This window comes from Ammodytes marinus, assembly GCF_949987685.1.
Source record: "Ammodytes marinus genome assembly, chromosome: 9".
Taxonomy (NCBI): Eukaryota; Metazoa; Chordata; class Actinopteri; order Uranoscopiformes; family Ammodytidae; genus Ammodytes; species Ammodytes marinus.
In genome coordinates this window covers 14,854,949-14,874,773 of record NC_137213.1, presented here as the reverse complement: position 1 = coordinate 14,874,773, position 19,825 = coordinate 14,854,949, and the positions used below count along the sequence as shown (strand labels likewise).

Here is a 19,825-nt window from a genome sequence, read left to right as displayed (position 1 = left end):
ATTCAATTATTGCATACAGAAAAAAAGTACTTTGTAAGAGCTTTCAGTACAGTAGAAAGACACTTCAGCACATATAACAGCTATACAAGCGTGCGTGCCTCTACACATTCACTTTGCAGCAATCCAGCAGTGAGTTAATGTTCATACTGAGAGGCTAATCTCTTCCTCTTTGAGTGAAGCACTGTTGCACAAGGTTTTGTACCAACCTGGCTCTGGAGAGGCTGAATTCATTACATGCACAGAATGCAGCCTCTCCCACACACCCCCACCTACACTGAGAACACCACCAAAAACTACAATAATCAGCAGCATCACGTTGCTCACCGTGTCATTACAGTTCTGTATATGGTTATGTGCAGTGGACTCAACGTCAACATATTAATTGCTTTGAATTACATTTGGACGAAAAAAAAAAACATAAACCATCCATGTCATGGCAACATTAACGCTGCCTTGTTGAAATGGGATTTATTAAAAAAAAATTATTCGCTATTAGTCATAGAATAAATGGCTGAGTGTATGTTTTTGCAATGAAAAGCCACCTGGGACTGTAAGCTATTGTTTGTTCAATTCAATTGCTAGAGCACTTTTAGAGCTGAGACCACTGCAGCCGTCCCTAAAAACTAGAATAATGCAAAAGGATGTTGAAACTTCAGAAATGTCTTAGCTAATTGCAACGTTATGAATGTGTAAATCAGTTGAACCATCTCTAGCACAATCCAATCAAAAGCAATCAGCTATGTTATATAAGCGATACCATAACTACCATCTATATGGGGAAACATAGATGATTCAAACAGTTGAATGAGTGGGAAATATCTGTCATATCTTTGTGTATCTAATTGAAAAACTTTTAGATTTATCACTAAGCCGCATTTTGAGTTTTTTTAAAGGTTTTGGGTCAGATGTGTCGACTGTATTCAATTCCCTCTTTTACTTTTTACTCTAAATAGGTCATTAGCAAGCTAACAATAGCGTTGTCAGTTAATCACAGCTGAGGCAACTGGCTCCAGAAGCCCAACAAACTAACAGGTCCTGTGACTGTTATTTGATTTTTTTCTATTGCAAATTTGTGGGTACTTTCTCAATATTTTTTTGAAACTTTTGTTAATATTTTGCCCACATGACACATAATACTGTACCTGAGTGAATCCTGTTAACAAAATGAAATGTGAATAGGTTTGTTGTACATCATTCTACCTCACTCATATTGTTCAATACTGTTGATTAATGTCCGAGAAACTGATGTTACTCTACGTAATTTGGCAGCTGTAAAATATTGTACCCTATGACTTTTTCTGATTTGTTTGAGTCCTGTTACAGTTGTATCATTGAAAAATAAGAATAAAAAAGTGTGACTTTTTTCAGTCTTGTGTGTCTATCTTTGTGTTAGATGGCTTTTTAATCATTCCCTACTCCCACCCAGTTGTAATATTCTTCCTTTTTTAAAAAATCAACAATGTTAGAGAAAAGTGTCCAACTGTGTAAGAGGGACAGCAGAATGGGGCAACAAGGGGTGGCTGATATCCTTCAACACAAGGGGATGCTGACAGTGACACACACACACACACACACACACACAGTGGCGGACTCAGGGGGTGGGGCAGGGGGGGCGACCGCCCCCCCTCGTGGCTCAATGGTTGAAAAAGCGCGCAAAAGTGCCCTCAAGAGTGGTGAAAACGAGAGGAAATTTGCTGCCCTTTTCACGTGCAAAACATGATTGGGTGCCCTCTAGGATGCCCCTTCATACAATAAATGATGATGATGTGCCCTCTAGAACAAGAAAATTCGATGACGTGCCTTAATGAGTGCTCTTATAGTCCCCTTCTGCCCGTCTGGTGCCCTTCTAGTGCCCTTCTAGTGCCCTTCTAGTACCCTGATAGTGCCCTTCTAGTGCCCTTCTGCCCGTCTGGCCATTCTAGTACCCTGATAGTGTCCTTCTAGTGCCCTTCTAGTGTCCTTCTGCCTGTCTGGCCGTTCTAGTACCCTGATAGTGTCCTTCTAGTGCCCTTCTGCCCGTCTGGTCCTTCTAGTGCCCTGATAGTGCCCTTCTAGTGTCCTTCTAGTGTCCTTCTGCCCATCTGGTGCCCCCATGGTTGAAAAAGTGTGCTAAAGTGCCCTCCATGGTGGTGAAAATGAGAGAAAGTGCCTTATTGGCTGCCCTTTACATGTGAACAAAAATGATTGAGTGCCCTAGGTTGCCCCTCCATACAATAGGCCTAAATGATGATGATGAGCCCTCTGGAGCAAGAATATGGCAAACCGAAAAGATATGTTGCGGTACTCTAATGAGGTGCAGACGTTCCTCTCTTTGGTAGCCGACGAATGGGGAATGCGAAAGAGGCGTTGCTTTCATGTGGCGTCGCTATGACAAACAGCTACATCGAGTGGTATTTAAATCTCTACTGGATAACAAAGCAAAAAGCGAATTAAGAGTATGTCCGTCCGTACCTAGTGGAAAAGCGCAATTAGATGCCAAGTTAGAAAAACTTAATATTTTCAGTTTGCATAATCCATTTAAAATGTATACACATTTTTTGAATGTCAAGATCCGGTCCTCATTCAAGTGTAGGTCATTTCATGCAAGAGAGACGATAATAGTCAGCCATCACCTCAACATGAAGGAAAACTTCCTTCAATATTTCCGTAGCTGGCTGTCAGCGGTCAAAGACTGTATGGTAGCGGCACATTGATTTTTCTCCAGTCTAATTTACTTAAATGTTAGTAAAGATGAAAGCAGCAAGGCATCCTCCCTTCTTAGGCTAAAATGTGAAAGTGCACAATGATGTGAACAACTCATTTTAGTGTTTATAAAGTCGCTAGAATTAGGGGAACAGTGTCTTTGAAGCACATTTTTTTTTAACATCTACAAACACAGTGTTTTGTTACATTACATTCTATTTAGCTGACGCTTTTATCCAAAGCAACTTCCATTAAGTGCATTCAACAATGAAGGTACAAACTCAGAACAACAAGAATCACGTCAGTACTATAGCTGCAAATAAACCAAACTACAAAGTGCCAGGCAGCGCTGCCTTTAAGGCTCCGCTGGGGGAACAAAACACCATCGAGTTACAAACGCCACTGTGTGTCCACATGGTGCCCTTTTAATTTTTTCGCCCATGCCCTTAAAACAGTCTGAGTCCACACACACACACACACACACACACACACACACACACACACACACACACACACACACACACACAAACACACACACACACACACACACACACACACACACACACACACAAACACGCACACGTTTGCAGGCACAGCTAACTGGGGATCAATATCACTTAGGTCTGATGAGAGAGTCATCAGAGCTAATTAAACAACATGAGGGCAACAGGTTTGCTGGCATTTGGGAGATTTCATTGCTAATCCAAGCGTGAAGTCCACATGTGCCAAATTGTTTGCCGCAGGACATAATTGACCATTTTAGGAATCCCAGTGAATTAAATTGGTTTGTGGATAGGTTGTTCTAGCTGTGGTCCTTTTTGCTACACACTCTCCACTCAGATTAAGGATTTTAATTGAGCTCTTTGTCCCAGCAGATTCGCTTCTAGCAATTCATTAATACGAAATGGAATGAATGCCGCCAGCGCTGGCCCAGTGGCCTCGATTTTATTCCCAACCGGCCTTCATGACACATGTGTGTTTTCTTTTAAGTCTGACTTACTTTTGCCGTGCCACCAGAGTGAGTGTGGCGGTGTGTGTGTGTGTGTGTGTGTGTGTGTGTGTGTGTGTGTGTGTGTGTGTGTGTGTGTGTCTGGAAGAGAGGAGAGCAGCATATGTGCTACCGGAAAATGTGTCAAATAGGTGGCAGGAAACCAGGTCGTCAGTTACCAAAGCAGCTGGGGCTGGAACTTGGCAAGATGGTCTGTGGGCTGAAGAAGGTACACTAACCACTTTAAACTGTAAGTGACATTTGAGTCGAGTTAAGAGTAACTTTACTGTCTGGGCTTCACAAAGCAAACTGCTGACGACCCTCAGGGGTGAAATATACTTGTTTATGTTAAGTTGAAGAGGGAACTGAAACTTACTTTTCGGCCTTCTATTACATGCCCTATTTAAACTGCACTTGGATGCTACAAGTTGTGAGCATAACATTGACATCTCATCTCCTACGTTTATATTGACAACCCACTAGCAAACAGTTGAAGACAGAGGAGCGTTGTCATTCATTTTGAGTTGTGTTTTTGGCCACTTGACAAATTAAAAGTAAAATATTAAATTATTATTCACACTTTTTAGCCATGTTTTTGGTCCCCACCAATTCCTGTAGGATATATCTCTCTCTTGAGCTGCCACGCTCCACTGTGTTCTCGGGCAAGTGTCTAATTGTGTCTGCTGTTTGTTGCTGAGCAGGAAGTGTACAGTGGGATTTTTAGACCATTTTTAGTTCCCTCAAATCATCTGCCAAGTGTTGCCGGTAAACCAGTAAAGCTGTGGATAGCTAAACAAAGATCTGAAACTTACTATAAAGTTCTGTAAAATCGAGGGGACCTGCAGGTTCAGGTGATAATTCTCTGTTAGCTCACCATTTCGAGCGACACACATACAGTGTCATTTAGGGTCTTCACTGTGCTTTGAGCTGTGTCTATTCTATTTCATGCAGCACTTGATCGCCACAGACACACACAAACAAACGATTAGTCGATTGCTTTGTCAGCCCCTATTTAATCTGCAAGCATGTTAACTAAATGCTTAAGCCCTTAAACCAGCTTGATCCCAAAAATGCTAACATTTAGCTGTTTTTTACTTGTCTTCTATGGTGATAATCTGACATCTTTAGGTTTTAGAATGTTGGTCGGTCAAATGAGCAATTTAAATACGTCGATTTAGGTAGATCCTGTACTTTCTCTTTCATGTCTCATGTGGTGGAGTGGATAGGGGTTAAGAATGAAAGGATTTGAAATGACTTTGCTGCAGATGCAGTCTGTTTGTGTAGGTTTCAATAGATGTTTGGTTCAATAGATGGTCCTGAATGTTCTTACTGACATGTCCTGTAATCTGTGGGTAGCACTATTGCATTTTCCAATTTAAAAATAACAGTCTTTTTTCCTCCCATTTACTGAGAGACTGAATCTCAACCAACATATCCAAGGTAACAAGTGATTATTACACCAAACTGAACACTGAACTGGTTTGCCTACCGGACAGGGGTTGGTGTGGAGGATGCCATCCTGTATCTCCTACACCGGGCCCACTCACATCTGGACAAGGGGGCGGGCACAGTCAGGATTCTTTTCCTAGACTTCTCTAGTGCCTTCAACACAATCCAGCCCCTCATTCTGCAAAACAAACTGTCAGCCATGCATGTCGACCCCCACCTGATAACTTGGATCACCAACTACCTCACAGACAGACCACAGTTTGTTCGATTAAAGGACACCACATCGGACATCTTAATCAGCAGCACTGGGGCGCCTCAGGGGACTGTGCTGGCCCCTCTTCTCTTCACCTTATACACCTCCGACTTCAGCCACAACTCTGCATCATGCCATGTCCAGAAGTTTGCTGACGACACGGCCATCATGGGGTGTATAGGGGGGGACCAAGAGGAGGAGTACCGGACTCTAGTGAGTGACTTTGTCACCTGGAGCCATGCAAACCACCTGCAGCTCAATATATCGAAAACCAAAGAGCTGGTGATTGACTTTGGGAAGGCAAAGCCACGCCCCCAAGCAGTGGAAATCGATGGGGTAGAGGTGGAAACTGTGGGCAGTTACAAATACCTGGGAGTGTGGCTGGACAAGAAGCTGGACTGGGCAATAAATACCAGCCATCTGTACAAAAAAGGCCAAAGCAGATTATACTTTTTAAGGAGGCTGCGATCTTTCAACATCTGCAGCAAACTTCTGCTTATGTTTTATCAGTCGGTGGTCGCCAGCATCCTCTTTTACGCTGTGGTGTGTTGGGGAGGCAGCGCAACCAAGAGGGACTCCTCCAGGCTGGACAAGCTCATCAGGCGGGCCGGCTCTGTGGTCGGCATGAAGCTGGATGGTCTGGTGACAGTGGCAGAGAAGAGAACCGCTAGGAAACTTCTGGCCATCCTGGAGGACACCAGCCACCCTCTGCACACTGTCATCAGCAACCAGAGAAGCTCCTTCAGTGACAGGCTGCTCCTCCCCAGATGCAGAACCAACAGACTAAAAAACTCCTTTGTCCATCGTGCCATCATACTCCACAACTCCACACATGGAGGGAGGAGGGGGGTGGCTGATGGAACATAACCGCAACAGCTTGCATAATCTATTTATTTATTTATTTATTACTACACACTAAGGTCAAACAGAGATATAAATTAATAACTGTTGCTAACATCTGCTGCTGCTGCTTCTTTTTAAAATGTATTTATAAATATAAATCTGTATTTTACTTTTTTACCATGTATATTGATGCATTTTAGTGACTTGCTTGTGTCTTGTTGTATGTACTACAGCTGCTGCTGGATTTTTGAATTTCCCTGAAGGAACACTCCCAAGGGATCAATAAAGTGTCTATCTATCTATCTATCTACTCTACCTGTGTGAATTCAGTGGAAATATTTCAACACAGCTGTACAGAGTTTAGGCGGGCACTAACTGTTCTATAAACATGGGACTGATGTGCCTTTTATGTAAGAGGCAGAGAGAGAGAGACAGCATGCTAGATAGACGGACGGATAGAGAAATGGGAGATACTTTGAAAAAGAAAGATGTGGGTGTCAGGTTGAAATGAGATGTCAACACGCCAGCAGCAATCTTTCCTGAATGCTGAATACTGTACACTTAGCCATACATCAGCATACAAGTGGTAACAATGCTTAACTCCTGTGCAATCAAATCACTAAACCCCACTCATAGAGGGAACAAATAAAGTCCCTGATTATGTATTGTTTTATTGTGTCTTTCCCTCCATCCTCCTTCCTCCCCCTTTCAGTCCCTTCTATTTTCTTATCCCTTTTTTCTCCTTCCACCATCCATCCATTCTTTTCTATGCTTTTGCATAACATCATAACGTCTCCGGCGCTGCATTCACATTTAATTCACGGAGTTCCTGGGGGCGAACCAAAGCAGGTTTTAGACGTAACTGCCAATCCACTTATCCACCCACCTATTGCTGACTGCAGCGCCCGACTGTGCCATGGAAAAACACATTTCACTGCGTTTATGTGTTGTGTTCATCCGAATGCGGACCTACTGTACATGGCATGTAAATGTATATGCTTATTGATAGAAATCACAAACAAAGTGGAAGTACCCATTAGGACAACCATTGCTACCCATGTGTCAGGTGTCAGACCTGAGGTAAAGCGTGCAGGAGCTTGGAAAAGGCAAGAACATACAATATCAATAAAGGTTGACACTAGCAGCGTCACATGCCTGAATGCACTGATTTAACTCGACAAATCAGTGTCTGGAAAATAATCTTTTCGTTCAGTAACCACAGCCCCAAGAAAGGTAGAAATAAACTCTGTTCAATTAATTGCTAAATCAGTTGCTTTTGCTTGGGTTTTTTCACTCTCATACAATCAGTGAAGTTTGTCATTCATCACCAGGTCCAAACAAAATCCAAAGAATTAATGGAGAGCAGTCGGAGGCATGTATCCACACACACACATGCACGCATAAACGTGCAAATCCACACAGTAACATTTAGCATTTAAATAATTTAGCTGACCTTCAACTTCAATCTTATAATTCTAATGTGGGCAGTGTAAGATAGTTTGGAAAAGGCTCAAAATAATATCTTTGACATTTCTACAAAAATCAACAATGAATTGATTAACCGTATTATTATATTAGCAGTATTGTCTGTATTGCAGCTCAAAATAGCTTATTTTTCCTTGAGCTGAAGAGCTCAAAACCACATTAATGAGTCACGGTGTTGCACTGGGTTACATGTTCCTTCATTAAAATTAACATCGTCTCCGTAGTTCGATTTGAGTTAATGCCAAATACGCCCTCCTGCTGCTAGAAACACTCACCGGGGGAGCAAATGTAGATGAAAATTAAAATAGTCCCCAACAAATGCACATTTTACTACAATATGTATACTGTATATATGCAGTATATGTTGTCAGGGAGACCAATTGATATGACTCACCCACTGATCACAACTATGAAGTCCATGACGTTCCAGCCATTCCTCAAGTAGGAGCCTTTGTGGAATACAAAGCCCAGCGCCACCAGCTTGATCCCAAACTCGAAGCAGAAGATCCCAATAAAATATGGCTCTGTCTTTTCCTGTGGACATAATAACATAGAAAGAAAACAGGTGATACAATAATGAACTAAAATGTACTAAAGTGATGAACTGCATCTAATATATAAGGTTTACAATGGCAATATGGACATTTATAGTATTGGTCCATAGTGATGTGAGAGGAACTCAGATCCTATTATGGAGGCATTCTTTTTTCGGGTTGTCCACCCCTCTGTCCGTCCAGGCCAAGTCTGCACAAATATCAACCTCAACTCAAGAATAAACTGATTACATTTTGGAGGTTAAAAGTCAAATTTACTGTGACTGCAAATCTTCTGAACAGAATATTTCAAGAATGCATTGAGGGATTTTTGTCAAACTGAGCACAAACCTACAGTTGGACGGCACTCCAGGGTGAACTGATGACATTTTGATGGCCACAGGTCACTGCAAACTTTAGCAATTGTGAGATCACAGTGACTATCTCTATTGAAATTCTGTTTTTGTTTTGCTCTTATTGACCCACCACATACTCTCACTGTCTGACCATTGAATGCCTTGCGGATGCATATAACCATCAGGCGGTAGTTCTTGTATATATGCAGTTGGGTTCAAAAGTCTGAGACCAGAAGGCAACATACTTTTGTTAAGCATTATATTCAAAATGTAATACAACATTCAATTAAAATGCTAATATCAGCTGAATATTTGAGTGAATAGTTACCAGTACATAATTGAAAAATGTACATGAATTTCAGAAGATGGAAGTATTTCGTGTGTCCCTATTTTGCTTTAATGACAGCATGAACTTGAGCTGGCATGGGCTGCAACTATTTGGAAAACCTGATGATCGATGTTACCCGGGCGATCCAAAGAGCTTCTAAGTTCACAGAATGTTTGGCAAAAAAGTTTAAAGGGTTTTAAGGTCAGGTCAGGGAACTCGATCTTAAATATGTTTTATTCATCTTACATGTCATGACCCTGTGTTTTTAAATGTTCAAATGAAAATATTAGAGATTTTTTAAAGCGGTCTCAGTGTTGAACGTTGTCAAGGTGGAGATACTAAGGTGGTGAAATTCGAATCAAATGGACCTGATCACGCGTTTTAGATTAAGTACTGTACAAAATATTATACATTTTAAATACCTCAAAATTATACTTCAGTAAAGCACTGTGGTAAATGTACTTAGTTGTTTTCAGCCGCTGAATCATAAACTCTCATGCATCTGAAAAACTTTGTAACATTTTATGAGATCTTATTTTAAAAACAGGTCTTTTTTTCTTTTTGAAAGTTTCGGCACAAAACAAACTTGGTTTCCTCCTAAACTCTCAGTCATTATGTTTTTTTCCTTCGTATACCACAATAATCCCTGTCTATGTGTCGAGGATGTGAAGACACAATGTTGGGTCCTCACCAGTCTCTTTGCCATGGGGGTCTTATCTTCTCCAGGGAGGTGCTGCTCCAAAGCCAGGACCACACAGTTGGCAGTGATGGTGGCCAGGATCATGTACTCAAATGGTGTAAAGGCCAAAAAATTAAGGAAAGTACTTTTATCGCAAGGCATTAATGGTTGGATGAGGATGATTCAATTACAGATGAATTATTGCATGGTTCATATTCTCTGGTATTGGAAGCAATCTGTCAGCAATCAGCGAAATTGCAGTATCCATGGCAACCTGCTTTTAAAAGTGCTTTTCATGAAGATAAAGTAAGTAAGTAAGTTAGTAAGCTTTATTTATATAGCGCCCTTCACAGACCAGGGTCACAAGGCACTTCACAATACACATTTTTTATACATACACTCAAACACCGATGGCAGTAGCTGCCAAGCAAGGCGCTGTCTGAACCATCGGGAGCAATTTGGGGTTCAGTGTCTTGCCCAGGGACACTTCGACATGTGGGTAGGCGGGGAATCGAACCTCCGACCCTGCACTCCAGAGGCAGACTCCCTACCCACTTTGCCACTGCCGCCCCGAAGAGACGGTTAGTGAGGGAGGGAGAGAGAGAGAGAAAGGGAGCGCACACTGTGAAGTCACCTTGACCTGACTGGTTATAAGGGCAGAAACTACAGCAAACTGCTCTCATAACTCCACTGCAGCTGATACTGCAGTGGACTCTTCAGTGCATCTATGCCAACATGTGACAAACTCACATTTTCAATGTCGCTTTGCTTTGAGAGAAAATTTGCAAAGGTTTTAACTTGAACCCTTTCAATTTTGATTTGATTTTTGACTAGTGCGGCTTCAGCAACCAGATTGAAACATTCAACAATAGGCTAGGGTATAAAAGATACAAATAACAGATATCAGAGTTGAAAGCTGAAAAATGCCCACCATTACTGTAGATTCAGCTTTCCTGTTGCTGCTTCTCCTTGTTACATAATAAACTGCATATCTTTTGAGTTTTGATGTGTAAATCAGATGAAATTGAAAAACTCATGACATACATTCAGGCTTTTGGGAAATTGTGATTTTCTTTGTTAACTCCAAATTCACGAGAACCAGTGTCTGATTAATTCTCTGTAGGGGTTAACCTACACTTTAAATGACATTTTATTAGTTTAGTTTAATTTGTCAACAGTGATATTTACTTCCTCGAAAGCTGAAACATCTATACATGTGTGTACATGCATGGGCACAGTATGTCCATACAGTGTGTCTGATTACATGTGCTCCGTTGCTTGTATGTGCTGGGGACTCGCAGTCGCTCGGAGTTCCCATGTGGAAGCTGCCTCTTGTTATTCATGTTTCTGCCTTTAGACTGACTCACAGAGGAGTGCTGCGATGGGGGGCCTCTAGGGCCCGCAGTGACTCACATTGACAAGTCCACATTGTTGCCACTGAAAGCAATCAGAAATAGCTTAAGTGGAAAATACTTAATAAATCGCCCACTCTGTCACTATATATGCTACCGTGCATACCAGAGATTATGCATGTTTCAGACCATTTAGGACAAATCAATAACAGTTAACCATTTGTTTTCCAATGCTGTTGTTTCCTTTAGATATGTTAACACTTTTTCAGAAAATCAATGGACTCACTCTAAAACATGGAATAGAGTGACCAGGTGGGTTCAATCGGGCTATACTTGGCCTTTTCTTCTCATTGAGTAATGATCGTTTGTTAATGTTTTTCCCTTTTGAATTAAACGTCAATGGATATAAGTGTATCACATCCATTGGTTTAATATGATGTAAACTCAACTGAATCCAAGAAGGGCTACGATTGAAGATTATTTCCATAATTTATCCGCCAATTACTTCCCCGATAAATCGTCTGAACTATGAAATATCACTAATATACTCAATCAGTCTCCAACAGTCCAGAACCCAAAGGCGTTCAGTTTACAATGAAACAAAGAAACAACAGAATCTTTACTTTGTTCTTCTTTAAGAATTACTAAGGGATTAAAACACTTTCAAAATACTTGCTAATTACTTCTGAGATAATCGACTAATCGTTGCAGCTCTTGTACTCACAATGTGTTAGTATAACTTACAGGAACACTGGTCCTTTAACACTGGTGCAGAAACTGTGGCCTACTGTACATTGGGCAACGAAAGCCTCAGCAACTACCAAGCTTGTGAGAAATGTCATGTAACACAAGAATGCATTTGTTCAGGAACATACAATGAAATAAATACCATTGCCTTTGAATTCATACAAGTCTGTTTTTTTCAGCCCACGATCCACTGCGGTACTACTGGCCAGCTCTCTCCCACATGCCTCGGTGCTACTGACAGTCACAGTGCTGTGCTGCCAGTGACCAGCTAGTCTTGACCACTAGCCCCGCTCCCACACACCACACAGAGCCTGCGGTTAGGTAACAGTGGGAGACTGGCACGCTGCACTGAAGGGGGTGTAAGACAGGAGGAGCAGTGGGTAGATATGGCAACTACTATGATATGTTAATGAACTGATTTATGCTATCACAGATTCTAAGGGAAATCACTTCAGGAATGGTAAAAGGGACAAATGGATTCTTGTGTTCAAAGGTGGTATCACCGATTCTGGTAAATGCTTGATATCAAAATCACTATTTGTCAAAATAAATTAATTTCTCCTCACGTTCCGCCACATGTCCATACTGTGTGTGTGCTGGAAAAAATCTGGCGTTACTACAGAGCCTATGCTCTGTAAACTGTTATGTAAACAGAGTGTATGCAAACTAAGGGGGCCACTAGCTAGCAACATGCCTTTTTAAAGAGCCTAAGCTGTGTATTAACACTTGATTCTTTTTTAGTGCACACACATTAGGCCTACGTACATAGCGGATCGTGCACAGATATACACTTATTTTGACAAAAAGTGATTTTGACAACAAACATTGACCAGAATCACTGACTCTACCTTTAACATGTAACATGATAGTTCACACCTGAACTCAGTTCACATTTATATGACTATGACGTGAGTAAATATCTCATCATCTTTCATTAAATTGGCAGAAGTTCAGGAGAAACTAAACTGTTGCAAGCAGAAGCAAAGAAACTGCTGCCTGGTGGTGTATTTGAACCGACACCTACTCACAGCCAGGTTCATATTCCAATGAGCACTAAGGCAGCAGAGATGTGCCTACATGCCACCCCCACAGCAGGCAGAGCTGCTTTTAATGATCACCACATGCTAACTTTCATGCCTTCTGCCACTGCTGGAGCACGTGGATATGAGTACAATCGGGCCATGTTACAAAGCAGAAGGTTCAATTCAGCTTGCAGCATAGGAATTAAGTAAGCAGCTAATTTTCAATCTGGTGATTTAACTAATAGTTTGAAATCATGGAATAGTAGGTTATTCAAATTAGCAAACACAGAGGATGCAAAGATGCTCTCTATGGGTGAGAGTGACCATGGAAATAATGAGAAGACATGCATTCATTTAGAAACGGCACCCTTGTTTGAACCTTTTAGCACTTAGATATGTTGTAATGTACATGTGTGGAGGGGTGTTAGTACATTATTTCTATGCTGCAGCTTTTCACATGTTGTGTGTAGCTCTCCAAGGTGCTGAACTGCACTACACGCATATAACAAAACGGTTAGAAAAGCAAACACAATTTTAAGCATAATAACATGTTATTTTATGGAAGGATATGGCCATTCAATGATTCGCTTTGCGTATTTCCTGATGATGTTGTTCTCTGCGAATATGAAGAGCGACCTGTTGATGGTGAGGCAGTTCTGCCGGTGGGGGACGGGGTTGTAAAATGCCATGGTCTTGGCCCGCTGCGCCTTGGCTTGTTTCACGGAAGCCGATAGAACGGCAGCCGCCTCCGCGTCCTGATCTTCTCCACCGCCGCCGCCCTCCACGTCCCCATCTCCGGAGTCCATCGTGTCGGGAGCGCACTCGTCTCCGAAGCGAGCCATTCTACAAAAGAGATAAGGATACCGCCGGCTTAAGAAAAAGTGTTTTAGCCTACGCCAGGACGACTTCTGTCCAGTAAAGGAAAGTAAAGTAAAGTGGAGCTAAAAGGAACAAAAAGGATCCACCTTCAAATCCACTGACAGCTTTTTTGAGTGCCAAGAAATCACAACCCCAAAAAGTTGCAGATTCCTACCACTCCATGTCCATCAGAAAAAGAAAAAAAATTATAAGATCATTCAGCCTGCTTAAAAAAATCATCCATTTAGTTAATTACGATTCAGGTGCAGATTCTCTGTCATCCCATCTGTTTAACAGCGCAGTCACAAATCGGCTCTGAACAACTTTTGCGCGCGCGTCTGTAAACTCGGAAAAGGAACGACAACAAAAACAAAAGATCCACAGAGTAGGAATATATAGTCCAGTCGGTTTTCTATCGACATCCAAGCTCGTTTTGATGGGACAAACTGGTCGCTGCGCAATCAAACACTACCCTGCGCTCATCATGAGATGCACAGATCCGAGGGAAGTCTTGGCAAACTTTAGGCATCTTCTCGACCCGGAAAACTTGACAAAAAGGAAGATCTCGTGTGAAAGGGGAAGCCTGTTCGTCTCGTCTAAACTAGATTCTTAAAAAAACACACAAACACACACACACAAACGGGAGGTTGTTGTCTAATCAGACGAAATGTAAGTAAGCAAGAGACTAGATTCAACCGCTTCGATCAGACAGGATCTTAGAATCTTATTACCTGCTGGGGTAAATCATTACGCCCCTCCCACAGATTTTCATGATGGCGATTTAAAAAATTCATCTGAATGAAAGCTGGTGGAGAGGTGGGACGGATATTGTGTTACCATAGCAATTAGAGTTTGCTGATGAAGAGAAAAAACAATGCATATAAAACAGAGAAGAAAGAAGCCTAAATATATATATATAGGCTACAGTAGGGTGTGTGGGTATGATGTTCAAAAAACAATTATATAAAGATGTCAGTGGGTGCAGTGGCAAGAGAAACGGGTGTGAAAATACACTCAACACTCATACAAGAAGGTGAGACAACAAGGCACCAGCAGAGGCAACGTGTATGGACAGGCCAAGCTCACAGAGAAGAAAATAACATATAGGTGATTTATAGAACAGGAGCTTGACTCCCCCCTCCCCCTTCCCCATATTGAAATGCTTTCAACATCAGACATCATTGTCATATTTTTCATTAATGGAGTCAGACTATTAAAACATTTACAAAACCAGGCCATCGTGCTAATATTGGAGTAAAAAAAGAAGTCTGGAGTAAAAATAGAGCATGAAATAGATCTTAGGGCTGCTCCCTTTTTTGAGGGAGAAGAGAAAAAAGAAAGCAGTAGGGTCTTTTTCACACTCGCTGCTGCCACAAGTGTGTGAGACCTCATTAGGTATCCGGGCTCTCTCGCTCTATCTGCTGCTCTCCTCCACCCCACCCCACTGTTTCACTGAAGATGACCACTTCAGCAGCCCCCACAGACTATTTCTATTATTCAGCCGTGACTGGTTTTGCCACTGTTTGAAATTGAGGCAGAAAATAAAAGAAATTAGCCACCGCAGCATCAGTTTACTTTGTATTGCCTCACTGTTTACAGTACAGTACAGGTGCCACATTGAAGGCTAGGACTCAGTGAAGGGGAGGGGATTTTGGGAGAGCAAGCCAAGAGAGATGGACAAATGTAAGCTTGGTAAACAAGTGGATATCTAGAGGAGAAGAGGGGGGTAAAAACAACTTTAACAGGATCTAAGAATAGGGCTCTAACTGAGCTCCAAACTCTCAGCCATTAGTCTGTACTGCTTCTTCCTAATGCACAAAGCAGGAGAGCAACAAAATTGAGTGAGGAATGCTCTTAAAGATAGCAGGACGAGAATAAGCACCACATGTGGTACAGTAGGCTAGTCATCAATGCATCACACCTACAGTATATGTACAGTATATTCCACATATCCCACATTCATCTCCACTTCTACAAAAGAATGTTTAACATAAGAACCCTTTACCAAAAAAAATAAAAACAGCATCTAGGCCTACTTGTATGTTGCCCAACAAAATTATTTTTCCATTTCTGTAAACAGAACATATCTCGCTCCATCTCATGTGTCTCTAGTGCTCCCTTTGCTGTTGTTTCCATAGCGACATAGCTCCCTTGAATTCCTGCTCCGGTTCTTTTCATTTCTGCCAACAAAAGCCACGTTGCACAATAGAGCCACATCTTTCTAATAATCTGTTTCTCCCAACACACACACACACACACACACACACACACACACACACACACACACACACACACACACACACACACACACACACACACACACACACACACACACACCTCCGTCAAGGTTATCAGACATCTTCAGGAAGATGACTCATGTATGCATTGATTCTGAATGGATTACTGTACTGTAGTCCACTTTAGGAGTGTTTGGCTTTTGTTCTGCTCTTGCTCACAGCCTACTCAAAAGCTTCTAAAAATAGCTGTGTCAACTGTTAGCAGTATAAATCAGGGACAAAAGCTCATATTTCTGGCCTTGTCTTTGAGATTAATTTAGAAGATGCTTATTTAGGATTAACATTGGCGGCCAACGCCTTACTATGGGACAAGAAGAAGTATTTTTTGAAAAACAGATGCGTTTGCAAGGCATTTCTGTGTTTCATAGTCAAAAAAAATATCTTGAGAAATACTGTATGGGGGAAGAAAGATGAAGTGAGGCTGGAGGTGACATGTAAGTTGAAACGTTAATGGGCATACTTTGTGCCGGAGCCCTGAAGAGCATTTATATAATTGCAGACAGGCTTTCATCCAACATTGACTGAAGTGGTTTTAACATTTTATTTTTTTCTGTCTGTTTCCTAGCAACAGACATCCTCTAGTAATAATGAGTTATGTCAGTTTGACCAATAACTGCCCGCTTATATCGTTTGTCCCTTTGGTGTAACAATGTGCCACTTTAACATTAGATACATTTACATTGTGGCTGTGACTTCCCTGGGCAATCTTACAATCCCTTCAGAATAAGACAAAGGCTCGGAAATGTCGCAAGTTCAGACCTGGAAAAAGTTGCTGTTTTCTAACTTGATACTCTCAAAAAATTCAACGTGGCTTTTTGAGTTTCATCTGTTCTCAGATTTAATCCCGAAGTTTAACAAAATATCATTCATGTTTTAGTTGAATGATTGAGCATAAAAAGGCAACACTATCTGAACTCTTCATGCTGTACTCAAACCACCACATCATATGCTTTTTCCCTGCTGCTCTTCTACTTTGATTCCCTAGCATCCCCTAATGGACAAATAAGCACAATACATGCACAGTAGTATAGTGCTTCAAACTCATTGTACAGCTGTTCTTTTTTTAGTCACTCGTCTGATCTTTTTTTTATACTTTTTTGAGCAACAGTTCCTGATACAGTCGACATGCACACGTTGAAAATAAAAATAAGAACATAGAGAGGAAAAACTGGCTTAAGTCCTGTGTTTGTGTCCGTGCAAGAGAGTATAAGACGGAAAGCCATAGAGGGGATGACAGCACACCACCAGTAAATTGGATGTTGAGTGGGTGGTGGTGGTACGGTATGAATAAAGGGAAATCAAGAGGATAGAGGAAGGAGGATGCGTGGAGAAAAAGGAGGGGGAGGGGGACTTGTTGGGGGTCACACTGATGAAGCACCACTCCACATCTGAGTGTTGGGAAGCAGATTATCAAAGTGACGTGGCTGCAGAGTTCAAAAGTACACAAGCGAGCACCCTCAACTACGCCATTAATAACGCTATATCCAGTTTCTGATTACATATAGCCAATGTTACGCAGGCATTAATAATTAAAACATTTTTAAAACAACATCAAATCAACTGATGAAAGCAGTGGAAACTGATTTGGTGATTCATTGCTCGAACTATAACAATGCTGGAAACCAAGGCATATGCATTATGGACTGGAGCACCCTTTCCAATAAGGACTTTGTAGCTAAGCAACAAAACAATAAATGAAACAATATTAAGTGTTTGAACCCTTGAACCCCTGTGTATTTTGTAGAGTGTTTGACCACGAGCAGCAGCACTATAGAACAATATTTTCCAGACCGGGTTCCTGTGTTTGTACTATCACGTGCAGCCTGCATCTGTGATATAATACATGGTCTAACCAATAGTTTCACAGTATTCCACTATTCAACAGCCGATGGCAGTAGAATAATGTGAACATTTTGAAATAAAGGCAAGACATTTTCATCCAAAATTAGCCTTATTATTCAGATTTTATCCATTTCATGTTGGGTACTATCTCAGTTGCTTTCATGTAATAATTGTTTCCATTTGTTTTTTCCTGGGCGCTTCAAGAACCTAAACATTTTGGCTCGGATTTTGCCTCAATTGACTCCAGAGCGAAAGGTTTGTCTCTTTAGCTGCTAAGTGCTTGAATGCTATGTTCAACAGTAAGATGCTAATTCTTTATGTCTGTTAGATTGAGGGCAGGTAGCATAAAGCTACTATCTAAACTTGTTTTGATTGAGAAACAGCTGCGACTGTAAATTAAGTTGATGAAAGCTATGAGTAGGAAGGAGTCAAAACAGTGATATCACAGTGGGTCTGTAAAACCAAGACAATGAGCGAAAGATGCTAAAATTCGACAACTACAGAGTTGGGTGATAATTCTCTGCGGCTTCAGCGTTGCTTGTAACCGCCTACATCTAACACATAGTTAATTGATCCATTGTTCATTTAAAAAATATTAATTAGTGCAGCTTTAAGCTCAGCAGTAATGTCATGTACCATTTGCTTCTTACATTGTTGAAGGTACCGTATGTCCCTCTTCCAAAGATCATTTTCATAACAGACGGTTTGAAACACCAGGTGTAATTAATAACATTAACAAAAGGCAAGATGGAATAGAGTCATCATTCATCTTATTAATTACAGCCGACAAGTCAGGCTGTCTGCCATTAAAAAGGTTTATTGACTGAAACGTTTTTTTATAGTATGACATTATCACTACTTTAATTCTGCCTCATTTTCTTCACATTTCCATTGAATTCAGCAAAAAAAAAGTCTATCAATATCTTCATAAAGCCCCGAACCTTGTGAAAGAAGACATTTTAATTAAAGTTATATGGCATCCCAGTACGTGTTTGTACTGACGGATCCACCACCAATGAGGTTAAACAGGTTAGTTATACTGCATATACCACTGACACAAGCCCTTTGATACACCTCCTCCTCCGTGGAGATTCATCATCTTTTACACATTCAGTTGAAGAGAAGAAAAACATCCGTAGCCCTCTGAAATCTCTTTCATACTTACTCCCACTCCTTCCTGCGGGCCTGCGGCGTGCTTTGGATTTTGTGAGCCTGGTGTGCCATGTGAATGTCCTTCTGCTCCACCAGTCCTCCACGCCGCCTCAGCATGCCGTGGGGGCTCAAAGATCCCGAACCCTGGTCTGAGGAGCCTCCGTCTTCCTGACCGCATGGCACGTCAAAGCTGGCTGCTCGCGGGGGCAGCTCCAGGTACTCGGGCAGGGCGTGAGGGACTTGCAGGGAGCAAGAGCGGGACCCTTGTGCCAGGCCTTGGTGGCGGACAGAGGGGCTGGCCTGCGTCCTCCAGCCCTCAGGCTCAGGCAGGGACAAGGAGGACTGGACGTGCATCTCCTTAAGTGGACCACGATGGCCGGATGGAGAGTGCAGGTTGGGTGTGAGGGACCGGGAGAGGGACTGGTTGGAACTGGTGAGCATCTCTGCACAGAGGACGGTATAGTTGACAGGTTTCACCGTAATGCTACAAAGAGAAGAAAAAAAGGGTTGAGAAGGAGACAAATTATGAATGAAAAGTGGAAATACATATTGCCACTCCCCTCCTTGATTGTCTGTTTTTTTTAGCAACTATAGCTTTAGGGACCTAACTGCAATATTGGTCAGCTGGTCAGTCACTTTCATCTAGACTGAAATATTACTCAACAACTATTGGAAGGATTGGAGAAGCATTTGGCACGGACTTCAATGGCTCCTAGAAATTGCATTCTAATGACTTTGTAAATCACATTACTTTTCCTTTAGCTCCAACAGGAGGTTAACATTTAAGGTCTTGAATGAAATATCTCAGTATAGGTGAGTCAATCTAGGAAAAAAAAGGGCTTAACCCCAAAAAAATTGATACAAAAGGTTTTTCAATGGATTCCAGTAGTATTTGGTGTGCTGAATAACATACTAAAAGTCTACCAAAATCTACCCCCCAGAAAGCCCTCATTTCCAAG

General features: G+C 41.6%; 1 protein-coding gene across 1 annotated transcript in view; it reads right to left on the bottom strand.

Moving 5' to 3' along the window:
* The window catches only part of cacna1eb (calcium channel, voltage-dependent, R type, alpha 1E subunit b), a gene marked incomplete at both ends in the record, with an annotated part of 52,855 nt that extends 33,548 nt beyond the window's left edge, over positions 1-19,307 (bottom strand). The window contains 4 exons of the mRNA XM_080033785.1: positions 8,095-8,234; positions 9,609-9,714; positions 13,288-13,560; positions 18,880-19,307. Of these exons, the coding sequence (XP_079889911.1) occupies positions 8,095-8,234; positions 9,609-9,714; positions 13,288-13,560; positions 18,880-19,307 (947 nt within the window). The remainder of the gene's footprint in view (positions 1-8,094; positions 8,235-9,608; positions 9,715-13,287; positions 13,561-18,879) is intronic.
* Positions 19,308-19,825: the final 518 nt, after the last annotated feature.